The sequence below is a fragment of the Protopterus annectens genome, chromosome 15.part0 (assembly GCF_019279795.1).
Source record: "Protopterus annectens isolate FY-2018-M chromosome 15.part0, PAN1.0, whole genome shotgun sequence".
NCBI lineage: Eukaryota > Metazoa > Chordata > Ceratodontiformes > Protopteridae > Protopterus > Protopterus annectens.
In genome coordinates, this window is record NC_056749.1 from 214,700,910 (window position 1) to 214,715,655 (window position 14,746).

At 39.9% G+C, this 14,746-nt stretch overlaps 1 protein-coding gene across 3 annotated transcripts in view; it reads right to left on the bottom strand.

Moving 5' to 3' along the window:
- Window positions 1-430: 430 nt before the first annotated feature.
- AMER1 (APC membrane recruitment protein 1) overlaps window positions 431-14,746 on the bottom strand; it is a 243,290-nt gene continuing 228,974 nt past the window's right edge. For 2 of the 3 annotated variants that reach the window (XM_044057718.1, XM_044057720.1), the window contains exon 3: window positions 431-5,489. In XM_044057718.1, the coding sequence (XP_043913653.1) occupies window positions 1,962-5,393 (3,432 nt within the window). In that variant the 5' untranslated portion in view covers window positions 5,394-5,489 and the 3' untranslated portion in view covers window positions 431-1,961. Of the gene's footprint in view, window positions 5,490-6,706; window positions 6,949-14,746 lie in introns of all 3 variants that reach the window. The other variant, XM_044057719.1, reaches the window with a different exon arrangement.

The window sequence follows — 14,746 nt, forward strand, 5'->3', positions numbered from 1 at the left end:
AGGATTATAACTATTTACAGAAAAAAGAGATGGTGAAAAACAAACAATAAGAAAAAAATTGCCAAACCAAATGCCCAGGGTACAGCTTCACTCTGTTCGTGACTAGTGGTCAGGACAGGAAATTAACAATGATCTGATACAGTTACTGCGGCAGCTGAACATTAAGGTCACAATGTCAGGTGAAAAGAATTTCGTTGAGATAGCATGAAAACGTATTCTTGCTGCCTGTGTGTGTCAGGAAGGCTAATGCAAGTTTATTCAGAATATTTCAAAGCATACTATTTTTAATTAGAAAGTAAAACTGGTCTGGTAACAGCTTTGTAGCTTTCAGGTTCAAGGCTAGGGAGTACATGCTTCTGATTAATTCCCTTAATCGCTTATCAGAATGTTGTGCAACTACAAATAAGTTAAACTGACCACTACTCCGATGTTACTTTTGAAAATGTTTATGCACTTAGTAGTAATCATGCTCAATTCACAAATACATTAACTTATACAAAGAAACTAATGGAGAAGGAAAACAAAACAATCACTCCAAGGGGAAAGTCTGATACATCTGCTCAAGTGAAATAGTTACAGAAGGGCAGTCAATGGCAAAAGAGAATGGACACAGGCAGCTGGACGAGTCTGCAAAGTAAATTTTCTTTTAATTTCAATTCATAATGCAAGTGAAGTTTCAGTTGCTGCAATAGACATAAAAATCGCTAAAATGTTTTAAATTTGAATACCAACAATCTGGAGCCCTTGTGGTAAAGGACTACCATTTAAAAATAACTTAGCAAATTCAAGTTTAAGCCTCAGCAAAAGCTTTCTCTAAAAGGTCTCTCCCTGGGTCTCATCTGGTCAACAAAATAAAAGCATAAAGACTGAATGCCAAAAACGTAATCCAGAAAAACATGGGTCTTTTCTTAGCACAAACCTGCTAACAGACTGCAGTATATGACGAACAGTTATGCTTTCCAGAGGACAACTACTACTACTACTACTCCAATGGTTTTCTTGCAGGGATGATATACTTTAAGAAGCTTTCCTCATTTTCCACTACACAGCTGCACCTGCAGAGTATTTATTAAGGCTGATGAAGCAAGAAGGCATACAAGTGACATAAGCACTGGTCTTAATTATTTACAACTGCATATATGTGTGTGTGTGGGGGGAGGGGGTAAAGTTTATCATTCGGTCATACCAAACTAAGAAAAAAAAATAGCACAAAATATGTTGTTTCAGGATTACCTTCACGTGTATCAAAATACCACACGTAAAAATAAAGACAAAGACAGTTTTTAGGAAAGCAAGTAATACAAAGGGTGATGCATTCTACTCCCCAACCAAAACATCAATGCCCTGGGAAGGGCTACATAGCTTATAAAATTGTTCACAGCATATACAAAAAAAGAGCGCACAAACACATTTACAATATCAGCTGTGCAACATGACAAATACATGGCACTATACGTCTTCAGCAAATCAAGACTGACCTATGCCACTTTTGAACGCAATATCATTACATATTATACAAGGATACTGCATGAACAATGCTGACAATGCATATGCAAGAGATTCACCCCGATTCAGCAGGGTGGTCACTCACTGTGCTTAGTGTAAAAAATGTTTTTCTCAAGTACAATCCACGTTTGGTAAGTGTTTCAAAAAGCAAAATATAAATGATTTTAAATCCTTTACTACATTTTGTTGAATGTATTTATAGTTTTTAAGAGAGGTAGCAACAGGAGCAGCCTCCAGGGTCATATTACTTAAGCTAATCTTATTTCCCCGACACCCCTCCACTAAGTGGAAAGAGATACACAAGGCAAAAATAAAGTATAATGCAGAATACATAATGAGGATACACATCATGGTGTAAACCTGCACCTGTTATATACTGCAAATGTAACTTCGATTTTACCCTGACTCAAATACAGAAAAAAAAACTGCTTTTTATGGAATCGTTAAGGCAGTTTTTAAAGTTCTACTTTACAGTGTTTAATACAACCAGCCTGCAGAGTTACCGCATGTTCACCTTTTCCTTTACATGCACTCCTGACACTACTATATTGGTCAGAAGAATGATTGAGTTTTAAGTTCTCAGTACTACTTGAATGCAACTGAGGCACTCCTTGAGTGACCCCTACAGGTTTACATTTTGGGGGTTTGTCCAAGCAAAGGTCATTAGCAGGTCTAGGTGGAAACCTGGTTCCACATTTTTCTTCCACTGCAGGTCCAAAAGTCTGCTTTTTGTATGTACTCTCTCGACTGCTCCTGTGTGTGCTTGCTCCCTTCTGAGACCGAAAGTCTGTTGGTAAGGGTAAATGAGATGGCCTTTCGACCTGTCTGACATTACTAGGCACTGCATTATAGTGTTCAGTTCTCCTAGACCCTCTAGAACAAGAATGCTTTGAATGCCACTGTTCTACAGGAACAAATGGCGGATTTATTTCCTCAGCTTCAAGGTGCTGCCATCTGTCTTTCACGACACTGCAATTTGTGCTTATTTTCTGCCTCTTCCCATCTCCTGGTATGCTGCACGGATCCTGCTGTGATGGCGTATATGGTTTAATGCCTGTTGTATCTTTCATCTCTGAATAAAAAGATTGATTATTGCACTTGTAGTCAGCAAGTGGGCACCCTTTTGAAACCTTTTTACCTCCCCAGTCAGCCTTATGTAGTTCAAGAGATGGAATGCGCCCTTTTGGCAGAGGCACATTAGACAGCTCAGATTCCAAACTGTCAGTATCAAGTGACCTACTTCTTCTATTAAGAGACAGTGGCATGGGTATTGATGGTGTCGTTCTATAAAGGCTGAGATGGCGAGGAAGACTAGCAACACCCCAACTGTTACTAAAGCTGTTGTAAGCATGTGCATGAAACATTCTGTCGTCATATTCTGCAAATGACTCTTTTTGTACACAGCTGTCATCAAATGCCTCAAAAGATGCTTCAATTTCATCTGCTGTACTCATTTCAATCTGTTGATCACAGCCTCCTTCATTTTCTACATCAACAACATCAAATGTTACCATGACTGGGAGAGAAGGTAGACTCTGAGTAAATGAACCAGAATCTGAACAATCGAGGCTTTCTGAAATATTGGGAAAACTGGTACCATTACTCGTAAATTCTACTAAAGCTTGGGAAAAATTAACAGCTTGTTCATATTCCCTGCTAAATTTTTCTTTTTCAGTGGAAAAATCATCTAATCTTTTTTGATCATTAACGATGGCAGTGTTTCCATTATTAGACATTTTTAGGAGCTCAAAATGATTTGTCTGTTGTGAAGAAAGCTTGTTTTTTTGCTCCAGCTCCGTTTTTACTAAATCGGAATCACATGAAGTACCCTTGCATAGTTTTTCAGAACTATAACTCGCACAAATCACTTGACCCTCACTTCCCTCAGACTTATTTTTCCTACATGGGTTCAATGAGTTCTGTTTGTCAGTCCTGGAGCAAACACCATTATTTCCTATAACAGTTAGGTTTGAAGGCTGCAATATAGCCTGCTCACCAGCAAAGCAGTTTTGCTGCATTTTTTCTAACACATTCGTAACGTCAGCTCTACTGTTACATTCAAAGGTCTGTTTCTCAATGGCACGTTTTGCTTTGTCTAGAAGATCCAGTGCTTTTGAGGTTGATACATTCATTCTTTTTAACTCCCAGCACAGCAACTGTTGTTGAATAACAGCCAGTCTTTCTTCCTCTGTTTCCATAACTCCTAACTTTTGGCTAAAAAAATGAGAGAAATTATCAGCCTTTTCACTTAAACTAAAAAATGTTTCAGCAGTGTTTAAACAAGGAATTTTAGTGTCAAGAGAGTCATCAAAGGGGGGGTTCATTGGACTGTCATCAGGATCATACAGCTCATAAAGTGCATCACCACTGTAACTGTCCCGAGGAAGACGATCCTTTTTGTTTTGGTTAAAGCCATCTCCACCTTCATCCAAGGTTCCTGGCGTGTTAGAATCATAGTAGCCCTCATCACTGTTTGGTGCAGACTCCTGCTGATCACTCTGTGGTGTTAGCAGGTCTGTATTTTCAACAGTCGCCCTTGTCAGACCAGGGTGAGAAATATTTGCACGCATTTCAGAAACATGCTGATCTGAAGAATGATTGGGTTCTGGGTGTTCCATTCTTGACTGCAACCTTTCAGTTTCATAGCATTCAGCCACAGTTCCTGTATTTTCCCACAGGTCTTGTAGATATTCCTCATCTACTTCATCTGGAGTGGCCATTTCTTCCCCTCCACCTTGGTAAGTAACAAGGCAAGAGCTTCTTTTTGCAGCATTTTTACTTCTCTCAGCTGATACTGTACTATCACCGATACTATCATCATCCTGGTCAGCGATATCATCACCGCATCCAGTCAAAGAATCAAAACTTTTAAGAGAGGTGACATCAAATAGAACACTAACCTGATCGTATGAATGCAGTGAAGGTGCGTCACTCTCCACATAACCACTATTTATAATATCTGGTAAACTGCTAAACTGAGAATTTCTATAAAGAACAGCTCCATCTGTTTTCACACTTAAAGAATTCTCTTTGTATATGTCCTTTGGTTCTTTGGCCAGCACAGTTTCTCTGCATGCACTTGTACTAAAATCAGCTGCTAGTGTCTTTTCATCTGAAGCAGACTCTAAAGGAATTGTTTTATTGTCTTTGTCACCTGAAGAATTTGGGAGCATTGTCTGGGCAAGCTCACTTTCGCTGTCACTAAGCAATTTCTTTCCTAACTTAGGATCACTCTCATGCTGCTTGTTTGCATGCTCCTGATTTACATCTCCAATGGAAATATCCTTTATGTTGCTGAAATCGCAGCTATCTCTTTGTACAACAGCCTTCTTCTTGTGCCGCCTGATGCTACTGAGCAGACCTCTTAGACCTTTCTTTGGTCTTGGTGAGGCAGATGACTTGCCTGCATTTAAGTTTTTATGAATGCATTCTAGGGATGATACTTTGTGAAAGTTCAGCTTTGAGTTGGTGTTAATATCACAATGAGCACTTTGAGAGCTTGAAACTGTTTTATCATGAAAAGACCTCTGATGATATATGTCCTTCTCCGCATCGGAGCCATTTTGGATTGATCCCCTTTTACCATCACAGTGCTCTACTTCAATTATGCCATCGTGTGTCTTACTTTTACTGATAACTTTTTTACACAGTGCTTTCCCATTGTCTTTTTTGGAAAAAAAGTTAGGCAATATGCCTCTTTTCATATTAAACAGTTTAAAAGTCTTTTTCATCTTTGCAGGGGGCTGCAGATCGGTAGCAGGGTTACCAATGTCTAGAAACTCAATTGTTAAGTCACTTCCCTCACTCTGGCTTCTGGTAGACTCTCCACAGACATCAGAAAAATGTTCCGTTTTAATAGCACCTTCAATGTTTCTATCAGCTTCCATGACAACACTTAATGTCTGGTGTTCTCATCTGCAAATTAGCATGTAACCAGCACGCACGACGCAATGGCAAAAGCAGACAGATGCGTCACGATTGCCCTGGGGGAGGAAAAATAAAACAGTACATATTAAATGTTAGCAACACTTAATTTTATAAATATTCAAAACTTTTGCAAATTCATGTTATTTACAAAAACAGAAATGAGACAACACATACTTCCATTATGGCTGCCAAGAAAGACTGCCCTCATCTGAAATGAAGAATACAAACACAGCTTTTAACCCGCCTAATCTGCAAATCATCTGACCACAGCAAGGAAGTGAATTATGAATCCCCAGTCCCAGACAATTGCAACAATGCTCTGTGTATACTGGCTCACACTTCGGACTGGCTCCAGGTATTTTAGTCCATTATGAAGCTGCATTGTTGGAAATTAATACTGCAAAAATACTAATCATAACAAACTGAACTATGGAACTAAGACAGGAAAAATGTTGTAAGACTACGATAAGGTGATCTAACATGAGGACAGGAGACATCAGAACACCACCACCACAACAATGTCTGCAGGCAATGGAGAAGTGTGGCGAGTCGAGCTATAGCTCCATTCTAGCTTCACATTCCTAGCTTGACAAAATAACTAATCATGACCATCTTCACTGTGGCTATTGCTCTTGAAGTCTTGGAGTTGGAGCTAGTTTTTGCAGTTGTAATGACACAAGACCTAATATTAACCAAGATGGCAACCCTGAATATGAAAAACAATGTGTGTGTGTGTGTGTGTGTGGTTAAAATCAAAGGAAATTAAAATGAATAGGGTGTCAACTTACTATCAAAAAATGTACTCACTATATTCAATGGACTTGCACTATCTTAACAAAAAGTACAGCTGCGTAGATGTTTAAGTAGATTCACAGCTGCAGTACCAACTCTTAGGAATTCTTCCTTCGGAAGTTCAATGACTAGTCCAAATGCCATAACTTTCACCTTCCCTCTCCAAGCCTGGCAGACTCCCTCCCCAACAGAATACAAAGGACCTCAACTGGTGTTACCCTTCAGGTCTTTTTTGCCTTAGTGGGCTACGGAATTGTTTCCAAAAGCCACAGCATGTCAACCCAAGGATGATCCATTCCAGGTGGAAGGGCACAACTAGAAGGACCCTTCTCCCCAAGACTAATACTGCAGATTCCTGCTTACCTATTGGGAGAAGAATCCTGACCTTGAGGGAGGGGGAGCCTGGGTATGCACCTCAACCCAAAGGGATATGAAAGACAAAGCAGGAGGAGGGAAGGAAAGTAAAGTTAAGTTTACTTACCATGCCAATAGATGCTTGAATAGATCACTGCTGCAACAGCCATTACAATATAGTATTAATCCTGCCAAGGATACCACATGTCCAGCCAGTTTACAAAGCTTCATGCTCCTTCCTCACATGCCGTACATCCATCCTTAGCACTACAGGATGTGCTAGTAAAAAGGGGGTGTATGGATGTGCCAAAACACAAGAGTCTTCTCATCCAACATATGGAAGGGGAAACTTAGAGCTCTCAGTAAATCCTGTCAAAAGAAGGGAGAAAATGAAAGAGATACAAGGGGGAAATTGAGGGAGGGTGTTAGTACTGCAACAGTGATCTACTCAAACATCCACTGTTCTACTTCTGGATATAGTTATAATTTGCAGTGTTTGATAAAAGTGTGACTACAGGACCGAGTAGCTGCCTTCAGAACAAATCTAGAATCTACCCCTTTCCAAAAAGTCTCAAACGTAGCCACTGCCAACAAGCCTTGACATTCTGAGGAGGACTTTTACCATAGTAAGAATAGCGTAACTGAACAGGATGGAAAAACATCTAGAAATTATTTGCTTAAATACTGGCTGTCTATTCTTTTTACCATCAAAGGATGCAAATATTTGATTTTGTTGTCTTTAGTTTCCTCCAAATAAAATCTCAGTTGTCTATGGACATCTAGGCAATGATGTATTCTTTCTCCCTTCTTGGAGTTGGATAGTCTGAGTAAACCCAGACAACTTTAGGCATGAAAGAAGGGCTGATTCTGAAACTCTCCTTATCATTGATAAAGATCAAAAAAGGCTGGAAAGACATGATGGTCTGCAATTCTGACACCTGTTTAGCAGAAGCCACAGTTACCAGCAGGGCAATCTTCTAAGTTATACATTTTAGAGAACTGGCTACAGGTTCAAAACGGATATAAAGTTAACTTCGCCAAATGAAACATCAAATCTCAAGATGGAGCCATCTTTTTTCTTGGTAGCACGATATGCAAAACCCACTTTAAAAATTGTTTGAAACCTGATAAGGAAGGAGGGGGCAGTGGCATACATGTTGAAATGTTTGAGAACTGAGCCTTTATTGAAGTGTACTCCAGGCCCAAAGTGAGCAATACACACAGGTACTGAAGAACCAACGGTGCCCCCTTGCTTCAGATGGGATCCTGTCCTCTATTTTGTCAACCGCAAGACATTTTTTTCCATTTGGCTAAAGTAGGATGTTTCTGACAAGTTTTCTTACCTCCTTCAACGCCTGCCGAGTGTACACAGAAAAAAATGTGCCTAAAAGGGATCAAATGCTCATCACCCACAAAGTTAAACTAAGATTCTGAATTCTGGGATGAATTAAGATTCCACTGTCCTGTGTGAGGAAGTTTTTGGTAATTGCCCCTCAACAGTTTCATGAGAAAGGAAAACCAGTGTTGTCGGAGCCAAAATGAAGTCACTGGTAAAATCTTTAGCAGGTACTTTCTGATGTTTTAAGGGGCCTTGGAAAGAAGGAAAGGTATAGAGTAACATCCACACCCAGGAAACTGAGAATTCATCAGTTTTCCAGATATTTTTGCAAGGAGCCCTAGAATAAAACTATTTCAGTTGTCTGTTTAGGTAGGGAGCACTCACGGATGGACTATCTGAAAAAAAAAAAAAACTCAGTGTAGCATCTTCTTGTGAAGGTCCATCTTGGATCTGTTCAAAAAGCCTATTATTGAGTTTCGATCTGAAGAAATGCAAGTACTTTGTAGGGCTAAGTTGTGTTGAACAGCTATGTCCCGGGCAATCATGGCTAGTGCAGAGCACTAATAGTAGCCAGAGCCATTTTAAGACTTTCAAGGACAGTTATCAGGGCTATCAATTTCTTTTAGATTTATGTCTGTGTTGGGGGGAGCCCCAAATTTCCTGCAGCTTGATACCTTAAGAAACAGCCTCTTCCAAGCAAGTCCTTGGCATCTAAGGACACTGACTGAAACAGGGGCCTGGGGAGGAGTCATCCATAACAGAGTCACATAAACGATGGTTAAGCAGTTCGAGGCACCAGAGATTATTCATGTCCAAATCAATATCAGGAAGGTCCCCTTCCCAAATAATGGCTAGCTACAGAATTCCCCCTATGACCCAGGAAAGCCACAACACATCTCTACAAGAGCTCTCTCCACATTAATTCAAAGACCATTTTCCAAAGTAATTTTAAGTACTGTTTACTGACTGGGAAACACCTCCACTAATGCACAAGACCAGAGATTCCTATACTTTGCCATCACAAAATACCCTTGAACGATTAGACAACACACTAGAATGATAATTTTCTTGGACTTTGTCCTAACCAATAGGGGTGAATCTTGCACTATCCCTTGTGCATCATTGACCCTTGTTAGGTCTGACCATAAAGCCATCACATTCAAAATAAAACTGAAACCTTATGCCCCGTCTGCCTGTGGTACTTTTTGAAGCTTCTTTAAGACAATGTATCTACTCCTAAGCAACATTTTAGCAAACTTCAAATCCCCACCAAACCCTGAAAATTCTGCTGCTTATGCAGAACTGTACACCATAGAAAGCACAGCTTTGTAAAATCTTACCATAACAGAAGATGTCCTTCTTTTCACTGTTGGAGTATTCATTACCTCTGGGATCTCCTACCAAGGATTGCACAACATCCGGCCAGTATAGCAAAGCCTTTATTACCTAGGCAGCATCATACATCAGACATATGCTCCCTGCGCAAGTGTTGTGCATAAAGGTGAAGTACTTATGCTCCCAACTCAGATGCCCCAAGAGAACTAGGACCCCCAGTGGGAAGGAGGACATATCCATCCAGAAAAGGGAAGGAACCTTTTGGTCAGTACTAAAATACCAAACATGCAAAAAAAAAAACAGAAAAAGGGAACAGGAGGGAGGGAGTGAATACTGCAATAGTGAACAGGACATGTACTGTTACTGTAAGATTTTACAGAACTGTACTATGTTCTTCCATATCAGTGTTGCAGTATTCATTACCTCTGAGAGAGTACAAAAGCTACAGTAAAAGGAGGAAGGCAAGGAGGAACCCTCGACAAACTCATGCAGGACAGCCTTAGCAAGACTTGTCCTGGTCCTGGAAATGTGAAAGCATGAACCGGAGACCAAGTAGCAGCTTCAAGCAAGGAGTTGGCAAACAAACCTTTGAAGAAAGCCACAGAAGAGGCGACTGCTCTAGTAGAAAAAGACCTCACAGAAGCAGAAAATTGTTTACCATGGAAAGAACAACAAAAATATGTTCTTGGAAATCCAAAAAGAGATGGCTTGCTTACAAACTGCCAAACACAAAGACCTGGTATGAAAAGAAACAAAAAGCTGATCAGATTTACAAAAGGCCTTAGTTTTGTCTAAATAATATCCAAGCTGGCTATGCAAATCCAAAATATGCCGAACCTTCTCACTAGCAGATTGCAGAGAAGGAAAAAAAGAAGGAAGCTAGACAGATTGATTAAGGGACAGCTCATTAACCACCTTGTGCATGAAAGGAGGATTTGTATGGAGACACATCCTCTCTCTATGAAAAAACAAGAAGTGAGACTGCTATCAAGGTCTGTACCTCAGACACCGTTCTGACAAGAGGTCAAAGCAACCAATAAAACAAACAGAATTAGACCAACTGTACCACAGCTAGAAAGTTTTATTGTAAAAACACAGGCAAGCGCTTTCAGGGATGTACTCCATCAGACAACTTACAAAAACACTTCATTCCTTATACAGTATTGGCAGTACACATATAAATTAGGTCTTAAAGATGCAAAGTTAAGAACAAGTTCCAAATACATAGAAGCAGTTCCTTCTAATATATGAGATATCTAATATAATCATATATCTAATATAATCATATAGCTTGTTCAACAATCAAGGAGTATTAAAACTCAAGTTATATACATGACTATGTACCATCCATTTAAGGGTTTCAGTTTCAATAGCAGTCGATATGCTGACTGCACATCTAATGTAGTTTATCTCGCCTATTGCACAATATGTTTCAGTTTTTACATAGGTAAGACTAACAGGCGGTTGAAAGAATATTAGAACACTACAGAGACATCAAGAATTGTAAAGAGAGTAGTGCTATTGCTATGTATAACAAGAACGAGGGACAAGATCATAATTTTAAGTTCCTTGCTCTACAGGTTCTGCCTGAGAGATTGAGGGGGGGAAATTTGTCTAATGACACGGAGGTTGCAGAACAAAAATGTATCATGTTGTTTAATGCAGATAAACCCCCAAGTCTGAATAATATGGTGTCTTTGAAACCTTTTTTAAAAGCTCGTCCACTTAAACACTGATTATCATTTTAGTATTTTAACAATAAATTTTTAACAATTGTAATTTATGCTCAGGTATTATAATACATTAAGTTTATTTATTTATTCATGTGCACATATTTTTATATATATATATATATATATATATATATATATATATATATATATATTTACAAATGTAATATGCTATCTATATTCTCATACTTTTATGTACACATTCATATGTCTTTTCTATATACAAATTATAAATTATATGTTATTAATGTATTATCACTACTGATTTGTACTAGATTAAATTTATATGTCTTAAGTTATAGTTTAAGTTTTAACATTCTTGAATAGTTGAATATGGGTTTAGTAATATTATTATATTATTATGAGGAACCATGATTCATGTATATAACTTGAGTTTTAATACTCATTGATTGTTGAACAAGCTATATGAATACATTTGATATCTCATATATTAGAAGGAACTACTGCTATGTATTTGGAACTTGTTCTTAACACTGCATCTTTAAGACCTAACTGATATCATGTGTTCTGCCAATACTATATAAGGAATGAAATGTTTTTGTAAGTTGTCTGATGAAGGTGTACACCCCTGAAAGCGCTTACCTGTGTTTTTACAATAAAACTTCCTAGCCGTGGTACAGTTGGTGTTTGCTCTGTTGTTCTAATTCTATTTATATTTTACACCAGCTGTTTCATTTGTTGGTAGAGGATTTCTGTGTTTTTCGTGTTCTACAATAAAACAGGCTTCCAGGTGCAGTGGTGGAAAGAGGAAGCAGCAGGCTTGAAAGGGGCGTGAGTCAGTTTTACAAGGATAACATTAAAATCTCAAGAAGGGGAAATGTGCTTTCTTGAGGGTCTAATATGAAAGATGCCTTTAAGAAACTGCTTGATCTTAAAGGAGGAGTAAATGACAGACAGGCAGATATGGCTGGCAAGTGGGCTTTCACTGAAGAATATGCCAAGCCAACATGTAGTAATTCACAAAGGTAGGAAATAACCAAGGGGACCCCCACTGAAAAAGGATCCTGGTAATGTTTAAGACACCAAACAGCAAATTCCTTCTATTTGAACACACATGATGTTCTGGAATTAGGTTTCCTGGCCTCATGCAGGACCCTAAGCATGTCCTCAGAAAACTAGTGTTGGAAAGGAATCAAAACCCTATCACCCAAAGCATCAGTTGGGAGAGTGGACAGATGAAGGTGAAGGACAGTGACTTTGTCATGTGTGAGAAGATCCATCCAGTGAGGTAATTTGTGATGATTGCCCTTGGCCATATGAAAAGGAAGGGGAAACCAGTGCTATCTGGGCCAAAAGGGAGTCAACAATTAGACTTTTGGAGAGTGCTGCTTCATTTTGTGCAAAACTCTTGGCAGCCGAAGTGGAGGAAAGGCATACAGAACCATTTCCTTCCAAGGAAAGACAAGGCATCTACCTTCCAAGCAACAGGGCTTGGTACTCTTGAATAGAGCACAGGAAGTTAGCTGTTCACAGGGGAGTAAACAAGATGTACTTGAGGAAAAACCCAGCAATGGACAATGTCCAGAAACATCCCCGTGAAGCATCCACTTATGAGCTTGTGTTCTGGACCTGCCCAGCCACTAGACTGTGCTCTAAAGGAATGTAAACCACCTGAAGAGTCACCTGATAACGGATAGCCAGATCCTAGGTTTGAAAAGCTAGTCTGCAAAGGAAATAAGACCTCACACCCTCCTGCTTGCTGATCTATCACATCACGGTGGTATTGTCCGTGAAGATTTTCAGGGGGCCTGAAGATAAAAAGGAATAAAAAAAGCCAGTATAGCTAGAAGCAGAGTCAATCCTCATCTCTTTTATGCTGATACTGTCTGACTTCTGTTGAGGAGGCCAGACACCCTGAACCGTCAGAGGGCAATGAGGAGCATCACACTTCAGGCTTGAGGTGTCTGAATATTACTTGGGAGGAAACTAGAGACTGAAAAGGCAGTCCCAGATTGGGAGAAATTTACTGAACACACCACTGGAACTCCAGTTTGAGACATGGAAACAAAGGAACTCGGAAATGCAGGGTGTGGCAAAGTTGAAGCCACACAGATTTGAGATACCATTATAGCTTCCGTTCATGCAGCCTGGCAAGAGGAAGCATGGGGATAGTGGAAGCCTTAAAGCCCAGAACCCTGATAAATTACCTGGCTGTGATAGAGGACATAGGAAGAAGAGACTGTCAGAAGGTTGTCAAAGATAGAACTTTGGGAGCAGCAAGAGAAGCCAACATGGGAATGGTCTGAATCCTGCAACAGAGAAAAATATGATCTTGGGAGGGCACGAGGAAGGACTTTTTTGAGGCTGATGGTGAACCCCAGACTTCTGTAATATAAAACCGGTGAAGCGTAGATACTGAAGGGCCTGAATAAGCTTGTCTAAATATGGGAATATCTGTATCCCTCAAAGTTTGCAAAAAGCAATGACAAAAGTGAGGCATTTTGCGAATACCATTGGGCAGTAGAAAGGCTAAAAGACAAAGAAGGGAAAGTACAGTTTTGTACCTACCATAAATGTAGATGTCCGATAGGAATGCATCTGCAGTCCTTACAAATGGGTTGTCCTGTCGTCAGGCAGCCCTTCGGTAGGCCGGATTCCAAAGTCTGGGTCTGGCCCTCGGCTGGTGTCGCACTTCACCCGACGTCATTGCTGCAGTTCTTCGGGTATAAAGGCATCAGCCGACGCCATTTTCCTCAGTGTTTCTTGCCCCAGATGCCAGGTGCCCTCTAGGAAGGCCAAATTTGGATAAATGACAATGATTCCAAATAGTAGAGAGCAAACAAACAATAAGCATGTATGTACATATATACAAACAAATACACCATAATAGATTCCCCCAGATAGCTATAAGATGGGCAAATACCCTAGGAGTACCACAGAGGGGAAGGAGGGTGGGTAATCCTGACTGCAGATGAATTCCTATCGGATATCTACATTTATGGTAGGTACAAAACTGTACTATGTCCTTCAAGGATGCATCTGCAGTCCTTACAAATGGGTAGAATACCATAGCCAAACTGGGGGAGGAGGAAAAATAAAATTATGGTGTAGTTAAGATCCCTTGCAAAACAGCAGTGGCAAAACCTGCTCGGGATCTAGAGTATAAAGGTAAATTATAATGCTTGGCAAATGTATGCACGGAGCTCCAAGTAGCAGCCTCTAAAATGTCTTTGGTAGCCACTCCTCGTAGAAAAGCTGTGGTAGTGGCTGTAGCCCTTGTAGAGTGAGGCCTGATGTTTTCTGGAGTTTTCTTTCCATGGTAGGAGTAACAAAATCTAATGCAATTTCCAATCCACTTAGAGATTGTCTGTTTTGAAATTGCTTTTCCTTCCATTCCTGTTGCATATGCTACCAGTAGCTGGTCAGTTTTCCTATTGCCCTTGGTCCTGTCCAGGTAGTAGCGTAATTGTCTATGTACATCCAAGGTATGCAACAGTCTTTCTCCCCTGTTCTGTGGGTTGGGGAAGAATGTAGGTAGGTGGATAGCCTGATTTAAAGATACTCTGGAGACCACCTTAGGCATAAAAGTAGGATTTGTTCTCATGGACACTCTATCTTGATGGAAGATCAGAAAGGGCTGTACTGCCATTAATGCCTGTAGCTAAGATACCCTTCTTGCTGAAGTGATTGCCAGCAGGAAAGCAGTTTTCCATGATAAGTATTGTAATTCTGCTGTTGCTGCTGGTTCGAAAGGAGGAAGTGTCAATTTTTCTAGCACAAAATTCAAGTCCCATGGGGAAGG